At 40.8% G+C, this 20,033-nt stretch overlaps 2 protein-coding genes across 3 annotated transcripts in view; both read left to right on the top strand.

Moving 5' to 3' along the window:
* The window catches only part of ncam1a (neural cell adhesion molecule 1a), a 113,356-nt gene extending 104,180 nt beyond the window's left edge, over positions 1-9,176 (top strand). Inside the window, exons 18-20 of one of the 2 annotated variants that reach the window (XM_077592033.1) lie at positions 5,245-5,446; positions 5,532-5,648; positions 7,811-9,176. In XM_077592033.1, coding sequence (XP_077448159.1) covers positions 5,245-5,446; positions 5,532-5,648; positions 7,811-7,919 — 428 coding nt within the window. In that variant the 3' untranslated portion in view covers positions 7,920-9,176. Of the gene's footprint in view, positions 1-974; positions 2,967-5,244; positions 5,447-5,531; positions 5,649-7,810 lie in introns of those variants that run through there. The other variant, XM_077592032.1, reaches the window with a different exon arrangement.
* Positions 9,177-19,161: 9,985 nt separating this feature from the next.
* zbtb16a (zinc finger and BTB domain containing 16a) overlaps positions 19,162-20,033 on the top strand; it is a 76,535-nt gene continuing 75,663 nt past the window's right edge. The window contains exon 1 of the mRNA XM_077592766.1: positions 19,162-19,453. The gene's annotated coding sequence lies outside the window, so the exon portion shown is untranslated. The remainder of the gene's footprint in view (positions 19,454-20,033) is intronic.

A 20,033-nucleotide genomic window follows, 5' to 3' on the forward strand; every position in this document is an offset into this window, starting at 1 on the left:
TGTTATTTGTGATGCGGCTTGGTCGGTTGGGGATGCAGCCTTCTCAGTCCTTGCATGATGATAATTTGTCTTCCACCAATACTGAAAATAGCACCGGTACCGATACGGCACTAAAATGCAGTAATCCGCTATTATTATTATTTAAATATGGTATTGTTATCATCCAAAACCTCACAATTGGAATCGGTATCAAGAGCCAAAAATGGTATCAGTGCAACACTAGTATAAAGTGTTTTTGTAGCGACATCGTGAAGTTTCTATGTGTTAATTCATTGTCTGCCATTGACAGCAATAGACGTCCGAGCATGTTGCATGACCCCATCCTTTTCTCTGCCATGGCCAGTGGTGTAGCTTGAAACAGTACAATAATAACTTTTTACAACCTTGAATTAACAATACTCAGTCATATTTCTTTTTTCATCCTCTGCAAAGAAGGCTTGCTGAGCTGAATTCAGATGTATCCATTTAACAGGAGAGGCTAAATGAATTTTAATTGGAGATAGGGGACATGATTTAGACGTCTATAGTGAAATTGAAATTTAGTATCAATCACTTATGACACCACTGGCCATTCTCCATATCCGTCTTGGACAAATGTTCCACTCAGACCTGAAATAAACCATCTGTCTTGCTGACTAACTCACTTTGGCTTCCTCCTTTTTTTCTTCTTTTTTTTCCAAACTCCTCACTTGAATTTCTTGTAACCTTTCGGGGTTTGTATTTCCGTATTTCTGTATTTCTGACCTCAATTTTTTCTATCTCTCTCCCTGTTTTTTCCTCCCCTTCTCTTTTTTTTTCCTTTCCTCCCTTTTTGTTGTTGTTCCACCCTCTACTTGTTGTGTCTCTTGTCCTGTTCACGTGTTGTCGGGGGGCACCTGCGGACCGTGACCTTACCGTACCCACCAAACTCCGCCTCTTTTTTTTTAAATTCATTTTTTGGGGGCGAAATGGAAATATTTGTTGGTCACCCGCAGCGACGCTGGGTTGCCGGTGCGTGGCGTGCAGTACGGCAGCTCTTCTGCTCTCCACCTTGCTGACGGCAATGTGGCTCTAAAAACTGATCTCATCCAAGGAGAGGGGAAACGAAAACCTATTTTTTGTTTTTGTTTTTTTGGGCTCTGACCACCTCCAAATCCCCCCTCTTTCTATGCCTTTTGGAGCCTTGTGTAGCCACACAAAAGATCAGAAGAAGATGAAGAGTCTGAGATGTTGCTTTTGTGATTGTTATTCCAGGGTGCTCTGTACGTGTATCACTTTTTCCGCGCTGGAATTGACAGTTTTGCTTTGTTTTCTATCAATATATGGACGCACTTTCTTTTTTCAGGGGTGTCCAAAGTACTTGGTAAAAAATGCAACTTATTTTGTGTCAAATGTAGTGGAAAGAATCACAAAAAAATATCAGACTTTATTAAAACAAATGTCAGAAAATAAACCTGCAGCAACAACTAAAATTTATTTGGGATTCTTAAGAAACACTTTGAAATTGTGAGTATGTTCATAAATTGAGGAACTATTTCCAAAAGATATTTTAATCATTCCTTTGGAGTTAACACCTAATAATCTCACATTATTAACTAATTTGCTGGTTATAGACGTCCAACTCATTTAAACTGGCAGGTTAAATGGAATGGGCATGTAATAGTGAAAAACTCATTAGAATGGTTTTAAATTTAAATTTATTTTTAAGACCACATGAATGGAAAATAGAAAAAAAATTGGTCACCCCTGATTGGAGGCTGACAAAAAAGGGACGAGTATGATAATTCAGTTATTGATCACTTGAAATTCTGTTGATTGTGTGCTATTGGTTGTTGATATGTTTAGCGGTGTTAAATTTGGAAATACAATAGTTCATTTTTTAAAACCATTTTCAGCCCATTGTACAGTCATACCTCACCTGATGAAATTTATTCGTTCCAGAAGTGGTTTTATAACATGTTTTCTTTTAAAAATAGGTAGTTGTAGTCCTATTTTAAAGGTAAAAAAGACCTGATTCGTTTCAAGACCCCCTATATTCACCCATAAAGCCTTTAAAAGTTATAGAAATATACCAATTTTGTATGTAATGTGTTAAAAGTTAAAGCAAATGATTTCGTAAAACGATAAAATGAATAAGATATGTAAATTATTTTTCTTTGGGCTTGATCAGCTTAGATAGAAATACAAAAGAATCATAGCCAATGGGAGAGCATTTACGTTACGGAGTGTTTTTCGCATTTCGTAGCTTTAATTTTGAAATGTTTGCATAAAGGCATTTTGTAACTTGGATTTTTTTTGTCATTTGGGTCTTTTCTAAGGTGAGGCATGAGTGTACAACCATTTTCCCCATTTTTGACGGAGGTTCTGCACGTGAATGCCCATGCCTGGTTGTATTTGTGTAAAAAGTCGGATAACGGGTGGAGATTTTTGGGGGAGAGAAACACAATCATAATGCCTTAACGTGAACTTGAGATTCACGTGATTGTGTTCTCTAGAATAGATAGACTTGGGTGAATGATAAAAGGAGGCTTTCATTTTTGATTTTGGCCTGAGAGCAGAGCAACATTATGAATGTGCAAAGGGAAGTGAGGATGTTCACTCCAAATTAGAAAAGAAAATGACTTCTGATGCACTTTTCTCCCCACTTCGTATTAGAAGCATTGTGAGGATAATGCCTTGAGGGATGGGAAAAAAAAAGAGAGGAAAATGATAATGTCTTGTGTGTACATAATCTTTTCAGTCTAAAATCGACTTTTCTCTTCACTCCCCTTGTATTTATGTATCTAAAAGCGGGGTAAACGCCCAAAAAGGGCGGTCAAATTACGAGCGTCGCTATCAAAAAAAGGTCAAAGGAGCAGCGTTTTTGAATGATGTGAACGTTTGGGGGATTTTGCTTTGAAGACATTTTTTGTAAGTACACATATGTGCGTGTTTCCATGTAACCGTTGTTGGGGTGGAAATAAAATATGTCTGTTTTCTTTCGCTGATCTGACCATGTTTGTTCGCCAATCAACGTCGGCCGTCAGTTTTACAGAGACGTAAAAAATCAATTTTTAGTTATTTTGGTCTGATTCTAATTGGAATATGCGGCTCCATCCATGGTTTTATTGATCAAAATGGATTAGGTTAAGGTTTTTTTTTCTATTTCACCAACAGTCAATTAACAGTGTAAGGTCATGCAACATGGAAATGTGCAATAGTTGAGTGCCAACAAGACACATGTACAGTTTCCTTTTAATCCGACAGATGTGCCAAGAGATTGTTTCCTAAGACCTGATAATTAAAACGTGGCACCAGCTAACGAACTGGGGGGATTCAAGCATCTGCTTCCTTTTTAATGCTCATGAATCATTTAACTCTGCTTTTCAGACAATAGTGTGATGTGAGGGGGGTCAAATATCAGTCAAAAAGACTGATTTTGACAGTTGGCAAAAAAGACCTCCATGAAAATATTTCGCTCATAATATATTATTCAAGTCCAGATCTCAATTTTATATATTTTGTATATAATTCAAACCCGTGTGCAAACCACATGACTCAAAATGTGATCTGCACAACATTGCATGTGTTTATTTTGTTTTTTTTTACATATATTTTTGATGAATTCTTAAATTGATATGATTTTTATTCTTTTTTTTTACTCGTTTTAATTTTATAGTATTTACGAGACGGCCTCACAGTAAAAAAAAATGATTCGACGTCTAGTTTCATCTGAGTTTCGGAAATAAATGTTGGTCAGTGTTATTTGTCTGTCTGCTTTCCTGCATGCCATTTGTTTTCCTCCTCCGTGTCCACACGCTGTCTGTCCTCTCTCAAGGTTTCCTTCCTCGGTGAGAGGACGTCGCGTGGCTCAGGTCTTCCTGGAAAGTCGCCTGACGTCCTCCTCGCCGACGCCACTCCTATCCTTTGGTCATCCCGTCTGTCCACACTGCTAAATTTCTACCTTCTTTCAGACAAATTGAAAATGTGCCTTCTATTCAACCCCCCGGATTCAGCTTTCACTCTGAGACGAGGCGAGAGCGCCTCGCCTATCAGATCGGAACTTCCTGAAAGGAGCGTGTCATATTCGTAAACGTGATAGCATCGGGCAGGAAATCGTTTATTTAATGCCAGGTTGTCAACACGGTTGCTTATGGCAGCAACACAAAATATATCTGTGACGCCAATATGTTGGTGTATTGTCAAAAGTGCAGGAATCACTTCAATAATGTATTTTTCTGCAGTGAAAATCATTAGCTGTCACTTAAAGGCATTGTCCAATCATGTTAATCCGTTCAGTCCATTCGTGTTGTGTTACCGATATTAATATCGGGACAAATACAGCACTACAATGACGTCACTGGATTTCTAAACAGAATGTGCAATATGTTATAGAAGAGAACGTCTGTCGGCCTATCCGGACTTGACACTCCCTGATTTATGCTCCCCTCGCTGGGTGACGGCCTCCCGATTGTCACGCCACCGCCGCCCTCTTTTTGGAGCGTACGCCACATGATTTATTGCCCCTGTTAAAATGTAAATGAAGCGGTTGGGGGGAAACAAGCACCCTTGTGTATTTACCAGCGAAGCCCCGGCGCGCCCGCCGAGGAAAAGGAAGACATCCAATTAGAAATCAATTGAGCGAGGGGGCCCGGAAAATGTATTTGCGGCAAAAGGGGAAAAGAAGTATGATAAGTCATGGTGACATTACTGAAAGCGGGGGTCACACGGCCATGTAAACTATTATCCGTCAAAACGTAGGTGCTCTCCCACAGCTCATCTTCTAAAACTCATGGTATAGCACAGAAACAGCAAGGTGGTGGAGTCCAAACATTATTCTTTTTCTCCACAGGTAATAATGTAAATATCCAAATACAGTCCATTTCTACTCAAGTAAAAACACCCTGTATATTATTTAACCTTAGAATTGATGTAGAAGTCACAATCTATCCCAAGCTAATTTTGGTTAGGAATATCTGCAACATATTTGTACGCAGTACATCTACTAATACTACTACTACTACTACTTCAGTACTTTTTTTAAAACTACTGTGGTACATGGCTTTTTTATTCGCTCTGACCGCTCGATTCGAAATTTGTCTCATATCGACAATATGTGCATTTGGCCTCACTCAACATAACTGCAAAGGCTCAAAAGTTGAAACTTAAAGGCTTTTTTTGTTCTCAAACTCCAAATTGCATGAGTTTTGAATTGTCTATACTCTAAGATGACTCTTTAATCGACAGCATTTCTCTCTCTCTTTCTCCTGATCGTCGTATTTGCAGGCGCGTCCGGTTCGGGCCTGAGCACGGGCGCCATCGTGGGCATCCTCATGGTGGTCTTTTTCATCTTGCTGGTGGCCGTGGATGTTACCTGCTTCTTCCTCAACAAGTGCGGACTTCTCATGTGCATCGCCGTCAACTTCTGCGGGAAGGCCGGACCGGGAGCCAAGACCAAGGACATCGAGGAGGGCAAGGCCGCCTTCACGTGAGTCCGAAAAATCAACTCAAAAATGGGAAACTCCTGACCGTTGAATGTAAAGATTTTGACATAGCACCCATTTTGCCAGCAGTAAGGATGAGTCCAAGGAGCCCATTGTGGAGGTGAGGACGGAGGAGGAGCCAACACCAAACCAGGAAGGAGTAGTACCCAGCGAACCCAATGAAACAACGCCTCTGACAGAGCCTGAGTGAGTATTAACTTGCGTCTTGCCTATTGCGGTTGGGGTCGTCATGTCGTGAATTGACTGTTAAAAACAACTTCTCGGGACTTTATTAGGATTACTGAGTGGTCAATATAAAAACAGTTCATTTTCAAAGCCAGTCTTATCTCGTCTATCAACGTCAACTGCATCCAATGAGTAATTGGAATAAGTGCATGAACTAATTGGGACATTTTTTGAATTTATCTTAAAATGCCAACAACAACCTAACCCCTTTCACACTCTTCTCTAATTTATATATTATTTTAAGACTTGTTTTTGTATTGGTTAGATTTTGATTGTTTCAATTTCTGTATTTAACTTCAACACATATGGCTCACCCTTCCTTCACTCTCACTTTTGTGCCGGGTGTTGCTGTCCCCCTCCCCACGCACCTCCGTGAACACCACCCCCACAAAACAGGCCCGCAGACGGCACCCCCGCGGCGGTAAAGGCGCTCCCCTCCGATACGACTAATTCAAAGGCCGCACGTTCGGGAACGCTCGAAAGTAAGCGACTCGACGTCGGGCCGCTGGTCGACCTGAGCGACGCCGCCGCCTCCAAAGCCGAGCCCGTCGGTAACGGCGAGGGGCCTCGGAAGCGGCCCGGGAGCCCCCCGAGTCGAGTCGACGACCCCGCAAAGGATGCCGGAACGCACACTCCAAATGAGTATGAACGTTTAAACCTTCTTTGTGTCCGTTACGCCATTACGTTTTAGTGCCAGTGACGGCCATTTAATCCATTTTTAGGCCGTCAATGCCAGTGTACAAGTTAAAATGTAGAATTGTCTTTCGCCGCCCTGCTTGCTATCTCCTCCCCCTAACCTGTTTGTGTCCAATGTCATCAACTAACCAGCTGCTTAACATCATCCATTTTGCATGCAAATGGCATTTTCCTACCTCATCCTATTTCTGTCATTTAATGTGTCCATAGGCGTGTCTTTGTTGAGTTTTTGTCCACATTCTAGTACTCCTCAATTTTTACTTCTTGAATGTGTGTGAGTTAAAGTTGCCATTGTCTTTTTTTTTTTTGCTTGTTTTTGACTCACACTGGTCAACAATTTGCGGAATTGACCCTTGTGGTTTCATAATTGTGGGCTGCTAAATCCAAATCTGATCTTAGTTTTTTTCCTGGAAGCTCTATGGTTTCTTTTCTTTTTGTGCAGTGGAAAAGTAACAATTTTACCAATATAATACCTGTTACGCCATGTTCTAGGCAATTGCAGACATAGTAGACAAACAATAGCGACATTGAGACATTTGGCACAAAAAGTGTTTCAATACGTTTGTTAAAATCATTCAACTGCGAATATTGACAAATATTCATAAAATAGTATACAAGTATGCAAAGCACTGAAAAGCTAAACTAGTATAGGATATATAGTATAATATATGTAAGATAGCACTATTAAAAGAATAGGAGAAATCCTGTTTGCATGAAAACTGCAGGAGCATTTTGAGATAGCAATTTTAAATAAATAAATGTATGGCATTTTTTCTTCTTCAGAAGACACCTGCCTAAGCAGCCAAATTCAAAGCAGGCCAATTTTCTGACCTCTGTGACCTTTGCTCTCTAATCAATTTCCCTTGTCATATCATTTACCCTGCTAATTTGAGTTCAAGGCTAATGCATTATCAAGTTATCGCAAAAATGATCCGTTCAAATGAACTGAATCTCCATTGCTGTTAATGGCAGCCATTGAGCTTATATAAAATCGGGATATTTTTAGAACCTATCCAAGCTATTTTTCGAGACGCATTATTCCCAGCAGAATACCGATTTGTATTTTAATCCGCCCGAGTCCCCCGTCAGCTGTTATTTTCAGCTTTTCTCCCATCGTTGTCTAACAACGGCGTTATCGGCGTCTCGGTCCAGACGGCCCGTTAATCCTCTTGTGTGTGCGTATGTAGTTTGCATTGTGGGTCAGCTCTTTTCGCATTCATTGTGTCTTCATTTGCACGCCGACCGTCGGCGGGAATCGGCCGCGACAAGGGGACGCTGTCATTCCGATGTGCGGCTCGGGGATCGGCCGGGTGATCCCGTTATGTGTGAAACTCGCTTCCAAATAGAAAGGGCCCGGGGGGACGGGAGGGGAAGCGATTTCCCTTAAAAATGTTCTCACAAAAGGTCCCTTGTGTCGTCCCCCGCAGCGGGAAAACGAAGGACGGCGTCCAGAAAGAGGCCGATGGCAACACGGCCGAGGTGAAGACGGTCCCCAACGAGGCGCCCCAGACCAACGGCAACGAGAGCAAAGCGTAATGGGGAGGACCGAGAGGGTTCGGATTGGTTTCTAGAAGGGTCAAAGCGGTTAGCGGGTGGGGGGGGGGAGGATGGTGGGTTTTAGGGTCACAGTCACTGAAACCTCGACATCATTTTCACATGGCAACGGGAAAAAAAATGTTAAAACTGTAATCAAAGTGGGGTCACGTCTTTTTGGTGTCTTTGGACCAACTAAATGTAAAGACTTGGACGCACATGCCTTAGGTTTTGTTTGTTAACAGAAACATTTCAAATTTATGAGAATGATTGGGAGGTCCACGCTGAAATGAGAAAATAAATCGTCGTGTAAAAAGGAAATCAAATTGGAAAGGGAATGTGATGGAATTATCTTTTTTTTAGCCTTAGGTGCCCAGTAAGTCAATTTAGGGGGAAAAATTGACCATGTAGAAAATTAGGAGAAAGAGAAAAATGCCTTCAATTTACACAGAGCAGGTTGATGATGATAAAAATGGAATTTGAGAGGGAAAAGTTCCAAAATATTTTAAGATTACAACTTACGTTTCTGTCTTTTTTATTCACTTTCTCTTTTCGGCGTGGCTTCTTAACGTCGTCATCGACGTCATCCAAAATACAATGTAGGTCTTATACTATTGGAGTTGGTTGGACTGTAGCTTTATTTCACGAATAACTGCCTTCATGTAAAAAAGAAAAAGAAAAAAAATGATTTGCCGTATTCACGCAATTTGTGTGATTTTTGGATTGTGGCTCTTGATTGCCCCTTTTGTTATTGTGTTATTGAATTCATGTGCAGACATTATTGCCTATTTAGCTTTTTTTGTTTTTCTTTTGTAGTCCGCTAGGTTGCCAGATAGACGTCTCCCATCCATTTGAGCGTCAGCTCCAAACAAAATAGACGTCTAATACCGTCAACGGCAGCCAATCAGTTCAGGTTTGTTTGCCAGATTTAGTGATTGCATTGTTAGCATGCCTGTTTTGGTTTTTTTTTTTCCTTGTTTTTTTGCAAAGTTACTGTATTTCTGTACATGTTGCTGTCATTGGGTTGTTCTTGTGATAATGTTATTATGATGACATTTATTTTTGCTCGATTCTGGAAACGTATGACAATATTTTAAAAATATGGCGCTCACAATTTAAGAAAACAAAACCGTGGGAGAGATTTTTTTTTCTTTGTAGCTCATGTTGCTTCGAAAATAAAATGTCGGGAATCTGCGCTCGTACAAATGTTGATATAAGGTGTCTATACTTAATATACGGCAGCGTTCATGTGAAAATATCCTCCAGTTTGAGTGTTCCTGTGATGTTTTTGACCTTTTTTTTTTGCATTGACCTGCCATTCAGTTTCCGAATTCAGATTTTTACTTTTTTTCTGGCTTCAATTCAGCTTCGGCCTAGAAGAAATATTTCTTTGTAAAACAAGTGTAATCACAGTGCGTCTTTTTTGCAACCCCCCCTTTACGACCCCTAGTTAACCCTTACACACCCATTAGCAAACCTGAAACGACAGTGCCTTAGGATTAAAACCACAGTAGCCATTTCCCTCCATTTTCGTCCTTCTTTCCCGAATCCATTCAACGTCAATGACGATGACAGACGTCCAATCGTATGCCTCTTTTCATCCTTCTTTTGTGACACGAAATTAGTTTGTCCCTATTAGACATCCGGTGCATTTGAAGTGGGTGGGCTGGCAGCAAAAGAATGAATTTTCATGGCCGTCAATGACTGACAAATAACTTTTTTTGGTTATGATAAAATATTCCGAAGTAAATGCACTTGTTTAGGCCCGTTTCTACCAGAAATGCTTCTGCACTTAACTCCAAAATGACAAAAATGGATTTAGCCCATTCTGGATCAATGACACTGAAATACTGCAATAGTTATCTAAGTCCAAATGCATAAATACTTACATCAGCAAATACAATTCAACATATACCCTGACCTCGTTTTTTAAATGATACAACTGACATAAACATTTTTTTTAAATCCATCAGCATTTGTATGGATGTAAATCTATACAAACAAAAGCAAAATGAGTGTTGGTGGAATGAAACATTCTACTTCCTCCAGTCCAAAACATCCAAAATGGACTGGAAGTCTTTTGCAGTTTGCCGTTTGCTTCATGTACGTATGCTTTCGTAAAATTTGGAAATGTCGCTAAAAAAGAGGGGGAAAATAGCAAATAAAAGAATGACAGAGGAAAAAACATGGAGGCTTAACTGTTGCTTTTTCTTGTTTTATTTGTTGGTTTTATTTTTTTTATCATTGTTAACATGGTATATTTTAGAATTTCAAAATTTCAATTTGAAAGAAGACATGGTCAATTATATATCAATTTAATAAGTTGTTCTCAATATTTAATTCAAAAGCAATAGTGAATATTTAGTCATAGATTAAATAGATTCCATTTTATTTAGGCTGCCTTGGAAATGCATATGTATTGATAACTCACATCATATGAGGATTTTTTTAATGATTAAGAGAACAATCCATAAGAAATAACAATTGTGATTTTTTTTATCGCTGATACTAATATATGGGGCATGCTAGTTATTTTTATTTGGACCTAAAAACTATAGTCTTTGTAGTGTAATTGTGCATTTTGTCCACCAAATGGCAGCAAATTCTTAAATTACTCAACAAACTTGAACACCAAAGCCAATGTTCACAAAATTCTATTTTGTACGCCTATAAATAAGTACCCCTTATTTTATTATTGTTGTATTAATTATCTCACCTAAACAACAGTATGTGAACGTGTGACTTTTTCCTTTTATTTTATTTTATGTAATTTTTTTTGGTACACATGAATGTAATTCTTCAATTTTGCCTTCAGGTGGCAGAGCAGTTTAAGTCATTTTAAAAAGTAACCTACTGTAAATACCACCTGGTGTCCACCACATATGTGGACATCCCATTTTGGATCCTGAAGGCCACCATACCAACATTTTGTTAGTAGAGTATAGTACAAAGTATAGTGTGGGCTAAGGTCTAATGAACAAATGTTCATTCGTCCAGACAGAATGGATGTCTGAGTTGAAATATCATCCTGCAGTGTGGGCAACACAAAGAAAACAGTTTTATTTGGGGGTGTGGAATCACATTGGGTAGGTCGGCCTTGATGGAGGCCTGGGCTTTTTCACTGAATGCCCACAGAATACTTAACCAAAGGCAGCAGACAAATGAGTGGTTTTCATCAAATTCTTTGACTGCGTCCACACGAATCCACTGAATCATGATTAGGATTGCTCTTTATGTCCATGTTGTTCCGCAAACCAGATGAGATGTATCTTTGAAGACGTACTGGGAGAGCAAACCTCCCAACGTGCCTCTAATAGATCCGATGTGCTCTCGACGGCAGCTGCGACGCAGTCGGAATTTGACCGCGCAGATTCCCGTCGGTTCATGGGAATGTTTTCCAAGCTGCTTCTGTCTTTTTCTTTATTGGAGTCGCCAAACATTCCTTTTCGGAACAGTACGACTTTTCACAACTCGTGCCAGCCGTCGCCAAAACATGCTCAAACAATGCTTTCGCCAGTAGAAGGAAAAACGACGGTAATTGGATGCTCGAGAGACAGACACGGAACGGGGCGATGAGTTCGAGTCCATCATTTCTCGCTTTTTGGGGTCGTGTCAGACGAGGACGATTTTTCAGCAGCAATTTGCACACTCAGAAACGATTTAGATATTCTCGCGCTAACAACTTATTTGCTGCTATTGATGTTGAATAACATCCCATCTGTTTGAATTGAAAGGTTAGCTTAGGTTAGGTTAGAACTTTATTTCATCCCATATTCAGGAAATTTCTTGGTTGCAGTAGCAAGACAGACACAAGACACAGAAGACATTGTGTGCGGTCTTTTGGTCGCCGGTCTTTTGGTCGCCCCGACCGCGACAACGGGCGACCAAAAGACCGGCGACAAAACAAGGTAAAACAACACGGTCTACGCATCAATAAAAGCCAACAATGGCCATGAGCAGTTTCACTGAGCCGACGTGTGAGTTTATAAGAGTTTGTATGTACATGCGTTGTCCCTTTAAGAAGCTACGTCAGTCAGGTTCTTAACAAGTTCTCCAACAAAAAACAATAAAAGTCCAGGAAATGTTGAGCTTTTCTTTATCCTAATAATTACTAGGGCATTAAGTATGACTAAATAGTAATTCGCAGTTTGTATTTAGGGAATTTGAGCAACGATTTAAATAGTAATTATCAATAACCTTCCGGGCGACCAAAAGACCGGCGACCAAAAGATCGGCGACCAAAAGACCGGCGACCAATCGACCGTGTACCTTGTAGACATAGTTAAAAAACTAAATAAACAAAATGTAATTTTAAAAAAGACAAATGGAGTGAACCCTGGGCAGTCGCCTGCATTGCCTAAAGCAAAATCAGGCCCTGATGTTAACTCATTAATTTTGAAATTTTGGCAATAGTACTAAAACTAGTTTTAAGACTGCCTGTTTTTCATTGCCGATGCTCTCGTTTTACTAACGACGCCATCTTGGAACGTTAATGTCGCAATAGTTTTCCCAAGCGATGCTCCGTTTTGGCTTTTTCCAAACGGGATTTGACGCCAGAAGAAAAGGTGTAAGGCGCGGCGTCCTTCAAAGAAATAACTTCCCGCATCACTTCTTAAGCAGGAACAAAAAAAGCGGCCTAAATGAAAAGCCCGAGCTCACAGCGTGCGGCCGCAGCTGCCAGCATTGTGGCCCGCTGGGCTCCCCTGGCCAAAGAACAGACAAGAGAGTGGCCGGGCGGGTCGGCACGGCAGGTGACCCGCATGAAACAGCCGCATTTATTAAGAAACACTTTTTTCTGCAAACGCATTCTGACTCCGCAAAGTGATCTTTTTTTTAACGGCGGGTTCTTGTTGTTGTTTGGTGTGCCTGCTTTTTTTCCTCAGATCACTTCAAGCATCTTAGATGAATAAGCTGCAGGCGACAAGACGCTTGATTGTTCGCCGTACTTTAATGAAGATCACACATTGTCTGAAAGGCGCTGCGGGCTAATGATGGTCCGACTGAGGTAGGAATCAAAAAGAAAACAACACATCCGGTCGGTGCCACACCGTTTTTGCTGCTGGCTAAAATTGACCCAGAGTTCAAACTCTACTTTGCAATGGTCCATGCAACACATTCAAGTCACATTTATCTCTGTAATGCAATGTTTTGAATGGTTTAATTGTGAACAAAACCTGGATGGATAATACAGTATATCATGTTGACATATTTAGTTTTTCCATCTGCTCCCATCAAGAATTGTCCTTGCAGGAAATATATTGAAACAAATGATCTGTAGATATGTAAAGTAGCATTAACACCATATTAAATAGTCTATCAAGTAGGCCAAATTCTATTTCCATCATTTTTATTTCACCATTTCATCACCTCTAATACGCCATATTTACACCAATGAGCCATGGAGCTGTTAATAGCATGCTACAATTCACTTATATTATACCATTCTCACTATAATTAATGGTATCTACTATATCATAATCTCAGTTCAAAAGGATTAGACATCTACTAGTGGCAAACTCATTTCAAATCACTGCAGAAGGATGAAAAGAGCCACACGATTGGACGTCTATCATCGTCAGCAGCCCCGAAAGAGGCCCGTGCATATAAAAATTGACCATATCAAGATTTACTCATTCAAATTAAAAGGGGCACATTTATTCATTATTTATTAGAAGCAATAAGAATTATTGTAACCATAACTTTTCATGTACAGTAGCTGTTTGATCATGCCCAAAGGGGGGAGCTAGCAAGAAAAGGGGGGGTGCACAAATGGATTAGTTCCCCCAAGCGAGCAGGCTTTCTTGTTCTGGAGAAGACTGTAAGGTGATTACTGTCCATCGCTCCACTGATTCCGGACTATGGACACAAGAACTCGGTTGCCTCTGACCAGTGAGTCCAATCACATACTAAATGTATTTTTTCCATCTAAATATCAATATGGTTGAAAATTGGATGTTTGAGTAGATAAAGACGTAATACACGTTTTAAAATGAATTGTTAGAGGCAAATTAACAGGAAAGTGTTTAAGGTTTTGTTCATTCTGCTACAATGAGTTTCATCTTTTTGTTTGGAGCAGAAGATGAAGTGGATGTTTTCTTCATGTTGGATAAAAAGGGAGCTGTATTTACTCCAGATTACTAGTTTGCAAAACATTCCTTTTCCTTTTTGTTTAAGGCCTATTTTTTGTTTGTCTTTAGTTGCTTTTATGGTCATCTTAAGGGGGTTGAGAATGGCGTGGGCCTGTTTGTGGTAGCCCTTTATCAGACCAGCCAAATATATTCAGTTTAGGCATTGTGTGGGCAATTTGTGCAATTTGGAGACTCATGCTGCATCAATGAGTGGACATGTTGGCCTTGTCGCTTGTTCCTAGGCATGCTTCAAAAGAACTGACTCCAAAAACTCTTGAGTTTTGTCACAGATGTTTCTGTGCGGTGTAGTCATATCATCGATGATAATAAAGAAGATGCCCTATGAGGAGACTTGTTTTTTTTTCTCCTATGCTCTGAATTTCTTGCTGAGTGGAACTTGTGGATTCCCATCTCCTCTTTAAAAAATAAAATAAATAAGATTTCAATGCAAGGGGGTCACTGCTCTGTGTACTGTGTCCATGAAGGAAGGATAAACTCCAACTTGGAAAAACAAAACAACATTTAAATGTAAATTGATATACATCCATTCCATTGCAACTGTTTCAGTGCCATTGACGGCTATAAACGTCTGATCCAATTTGATGATTAGGTCATTTGACTCATTTTTTTTCTCTTTATCAGGGGTGGGGGGCACATTCTACCTGCTCCATCAGCCTCTATCTCACCTTATGCCATCCCAGACTGATTCCAGCGATGCCAGATTAATTCAAATACGCAGGTTGCGCACTAAACGACGTCTATCTGCGGGGGCTTTTTGCCCCTTCCGACGTGTCCATGCAATCTTCCGAGCAGGGAAAGAGGCTATTAGGCGGCACTTCCAGAAAAGGATGGCGCGAATCAAAGCCGGGGAAATTGAACACAGGTAGACAAATACCCTCACGCTGGAGCCAAATGGAAGAGCTTTGAAGAGCACCTCATCTGTTTTTCGGGGGGGGTGTTTTTCTTTTAAGCACGCCGAGCTGAGTCAGTCAAGCATTTGATGCTCCACATCTGATTACGGAGAAAAGTCAGGAGTTAAAAAGTGTTCCCTTGATGGGGGCAATGGGCTTTTACACAAAAGACTCACAGGAAATAGAAATACACTGGAAAGCCATTTCTAATAGAAATCGTTCATCATGCATGGCCAGTTACGTTTTAACTATTGTTTGGGTGCAAGATGTTAATTAGTAAGTTAGTTAACAGGGAAAGTGATGTCCCTCTGGGCTCCCAGAAAAGAAAGAAAACCCTGCAGCCTCCACCCACGCACAAAAAAAATATTGCACAAGTGTACAATGAGTAAACAATGCATCAATGAAAAATAGATTTGGCTGATTATATATATATATATATATATATATATATATATATATATATATATATATATACATACCTCATATATGAAAAATATGAAAAAACAATTGAATCTGGTGACATTAGGTGAAATTCCTTTTTTCTTTCTGCAAAATGTCTGCAAATGTTAGTTTTTTTCCTACCCGAGTAACCCATCTGAAGTGGCCAATGTTGATTCTGCATCTTGAAGGTGGTGCTATAGTCCTTGAAGTGTCCCAAACATCTTATCAGATCAACTTTCCATCTGATAGGAATAATGAATGTGACTCCCCAATGTCCTCAAGTCTATTCAAACGGAGACGGTCAAAAAATATCAGCAACATCCCTTCTTATTTTTATTCTTAATTCTATGATTGAAATCTAAATAGTATAGTATAACTGAAATCACCATTTAAATGTTTTCCATTGATCTACTGTAAATTGCAAATTTGTCCCTGTTTTTTAATGTAGATTGACTATTTGTTTTTGTAATACTAAATTACTGCATACCCAGTTGATTGTATGTAAATAATAATTGCTCTCACTGCTTGGTTGGAGAAAACAAGTGAATAGAAAACACATCTCAAAAAGTACATTATTGCTCTGCGATGGCGTCATTTTAGCACCGTTTTGATACCAACCAGTGCGATACTAACAATGACTTCACTAAATTCCTCCATATGTAGAGGGATTTTTAAAAATGTTGTTACTGCTAACCACACTCTTTAAGGAGTGGTCCCAGAGTCAGAGGTCAAGGTAGCGCTCACCTGGAACTGTCCACGCAGGTCCAGTTTGCCAGGACAACAGCAGTATTGATCGGAGAGTTTCTTTCTAAGTAGAGTGTTTATCCTGAGAAGGTGCAGCTGCCACCTTGAAATAAAGAAGTCAAAAGGCAGCGGGTGAATAAGACCCCCGGGTCAACACCGCCATTTCACCTATTAACAGAGAGCTGGTTTGACCGCTTTCCGCGTGAATGCGTTCTAACCTGCACAAAACTAAATATCTTCTTATATTATTTCAAATGGGACTTCCAAGTATCGAAAGGTTTAAGGTCATACGATCAGGTTCTGGAACTTTCCAAGTTGTTTTTTTTTCCCTGTCCACAAACACATGACTTACAAAAAAAAAAAGTAAAAGAGAGTGAGCACTTCCAGACCAAAATCCTGAACGGGTCAGAGGTGAGGGTCAGGGGTCGAAGAGGCGGGGCCTCACTGCCCCCGTAGAACCCCCCTTCCCAAACCCGAGGTTTACACAAGTGTAAAAAGAGTCCATTCAGTGTGGCTGGGTTTCACAAAGGTCCACTGTGTGGGGGCCAGGACCCCCCCTTACAAAAGTTGTACTACCCCCACACATACACAAACCTCCTCCATGCACATGCCTACACAGGACGCACACAATAGGAGGGGTGTTTTTTGGTCAGCAGACAGCAACATATACGTAGATGTTCACCACAAATACTTTTCGCCATCAATGTGAAACGTGACGCTGATGTATAACCTTCCAATTCTGATTTAATGCATCATTTCGTCTTCGCTTTCGTCTCCACGTGAGTTTTGCGAGGAAATTGATGCAACACTGCGTGACGTACAATGAAATTCTCCCCTTAAATATAGCTAACGCAAGCAAGGTAATTTGGACAGATAGTATGAAAGAGTTATTTTGAATAGAACCGTACGCTTTAAATAAACAAAATGTCACATCGTAAAATGTGAAATAAAACAAACTCAATACAGTATACAGCTAAAATGATGAATAATTATTAAAAACATAAATACACATAGGCTATGGCCGCTGATAACATTAATTTTTTTTTTATTTGTTTGAATTTTGTAGTCTTTATTAGTCTTTCCCTGCCAGGGACACCAATAGACTTCTTATTCGAAATTAAGAATTATGCCTATTTTTGAATTTGCATATATAATCATGAATGTTATTCCTCAATTGACTCTTTGTATTATTTGTCTAATATCACTCAAGCCCCCAAATTTTCTCGCTAACTCTGTTATTATATATGAAAGCAGACCTATGATCTTCTTTTTTCCCATTTTTTATATATACAATTTAGCCCTCATCTTCTTTTCACCCCTCAGTAAAATGGCGGATTATAAACAGATTAAGGGAGTGCCTTTTTCTTTATCCTCAGCTAAGCTCACGCAGCACGCAGCTCAAAGGTAATGAAGCACTCTGTGATCCGTGCCCGGATGGATCTAAAGATTCCCAGAGCACAACTGTAAAGCAGACCGAAGGAAATTGGAATTTTATGAAAGCTCTACCGCACCAACATCAAACCTGGCCTCTGAAAGGTGGCTCAAGAACCTGCTACTTTAGAATGCTGACATATCAGACCAAATGTTGCACAAGTCTTGAAAGTAAAACCCTTCCGTGCTCATGATGGTCTTCAAGGTATCAAAGTTTTTCATCGATGAACGATAACAAGTACAGGAAGACGACGGAGAACCTCTTTCAAGCAAATTGAAGAAGATGATGAAGGGATTCACTGAGTGACGGTTTGCAGACGGCTACGCCACAGCCTCCTTCCTTAGACAGAGCGCTCTCAACCACACGCATTCCCACAGTCAGCCGATGAAGTGTCGACGTGCGCTCGAGATACTGAGGTGATTCAAGCCATCATCTTGTCTGCACGTGGTTCTACTTACACCACCCCAGAGAAACCGTCCTTGCTGGACCACAGACGATTTCTCTTGATCTTAACTTGGACAGAAAGATGATTTTTGCTGCCGTTGACGGCGTATAACCACCAACCACGTGGTTTGAATTATTTTACTGCTGTGTATTTAAAGTACTAACCTGTCTTGTTCAGGACCGTGAGGTGTCACAGTGAATCTGACTAAATCGGGACATTTCAGGGTACAAGCTAAGAGGAATGCCACTGTTTAAAGTGAATGCATTTCCTGGTTGGAGTTAAGGAAGCATCTTGTTCAGGTCATCCTGGTTAGAATATGGAACAGGAAGAGGAAAGGAACAGAGGTCGACGTTACAATGTTTTGGGACAAACAGACGCCCCGAGGTATGTCTTAACTACACAATGAACACTCATTTTGGGGTCTGACGCCAAAGTACGTACACATTATCGTACTGTGGCCTGGGATGCAACACCCAAAATGTTTCCTGCAATCTCAGAGCAGGAATGTGACAGCACCCTCACTTTTACAGTGCAGCTTTTCAGCATCACCATCATTTTTTTTAATGACCAAAAATAGGTGGTTCCATAAAATGAATTAAAAGAAATTCCTGATTTAAAAGTGTTATTGGGATATTAACTGTTGCATTCATTTTCATTTAAGGTTTCATTTCATTCACTTTTCAAATCGGCTTATCTTCATAAGGCTAGTGGGGGTGCCGTAGCCTATCCCTATCCCCTCCCTGAGCTGGAATGGGCTGCAGCACCCCTAGTGACCCTTGTGAGGATGAGCATTACAGAAAATGGATGAATAAATGAAACCTGCACCATGTCTGGACATTACAGTCGTGACCAAATGTGACGGCCACAACTCTGAATACTCGATCTTTCGGGTTCTGGTTTTTGAAAAGAGCAAAACTATTCCCTCGCCCTATGAAGGCTCAAACTTGGAGGATTGGCTTTGCACGCTCCCGCTTCAGTTCCACTGCTGGCATTTGGCATTGCATTCACTCCTTGTCTCGCAGTCCAAACGGATTGGACGTCCTGCGCCGTCAATGGCAACCAGTCAGAAAAAAAATCAGACGAGATTTAGCTAATTCGCGCGCGATGTCTGCTTGTGGTGGCCATGGTGGATTGACGAAGACGAGGAAAGGGGGGCGTGATCGCCACATAGTACAAGACAGACACATGTGGACACGAGACAGCCCCCTAGGTGTCTCACTTTCTCGCCGTTTGCGCTGCTTCGTCTGCAGCCTGACGTCAGCGCCGTGTTGATTCGCTCCGGCGAGACAAGGGAAGGAGTTAGTGCGTGTTGAGAGAGAGAGAGAGAGGGAGATCGAGAGAGAGAGAACCAGAGAGAGGGGCTTTACTATGATCCACGAGCCCGCTATCCCTCTCTCTTAGCCCGAGTACTCTCCGGACGTGACCCCTAACTTCAGGTGAGTGACACGAGTCAACGCCGCCCCCGCTAAGAACTGTTTCGGTCGGCTTCGGGTGGAAAAATGGGGACTGCTTGAAAGCCCGTGCACGCACTTTGTTGCGCTCTTTCGGGTGCACCTTTCGCCGTGTCCCGATTCAACCTTGCCGAGTTGATGACACGCGTGGACGCCGCTGCAAAGTTGACACAATTTGGTCATGGTTGACGTTGGAAAGAAAGTTCACCCGAAGCGCACCTTTGATTGACAGCACCTGGTCGTCTTTTGGAGACGCCAAACCAAATGACACTTAAAAAAGAGGCGTTTTTTCCCTAAGATTTTCATTCTATAATGTATTTATTTTTTTAAAGCAGCGCTTTTACTTCCAATCTTGATAATTGTCCATTTTGGATGTGTTATTTGGTATGCACAGCCGTCAATTGTTTGCTCGGCGTCATTTCCTCGGTGACCACCTGTGCGCCAATGAAGCGTACTTTTTTTTCTTTTCTTTTTTTTTCCCGGAGCAAGTGTCCGAATATCGAATTCATGCTTATTTGTCTGGCTCACATGATCGTATCGATTTGTTTGGTTGGGGGCCAGAGGT

Source organism: Stigmatopora argus, chromosome 22 (assembly GCF_051989625.1).
Source record: "Stigmatopora argus isolate UIUO_Sarg chromosome 22, RoL_Sarg_1.0, whole genome shotgun sequence".
Taxonomy (NCBI): Eukaryota; Metazoa; Chordata; class Actinopteri; order Syngnathiformes; family Syngnathidae; genus Stigmatopora; species Stigmatopora argus.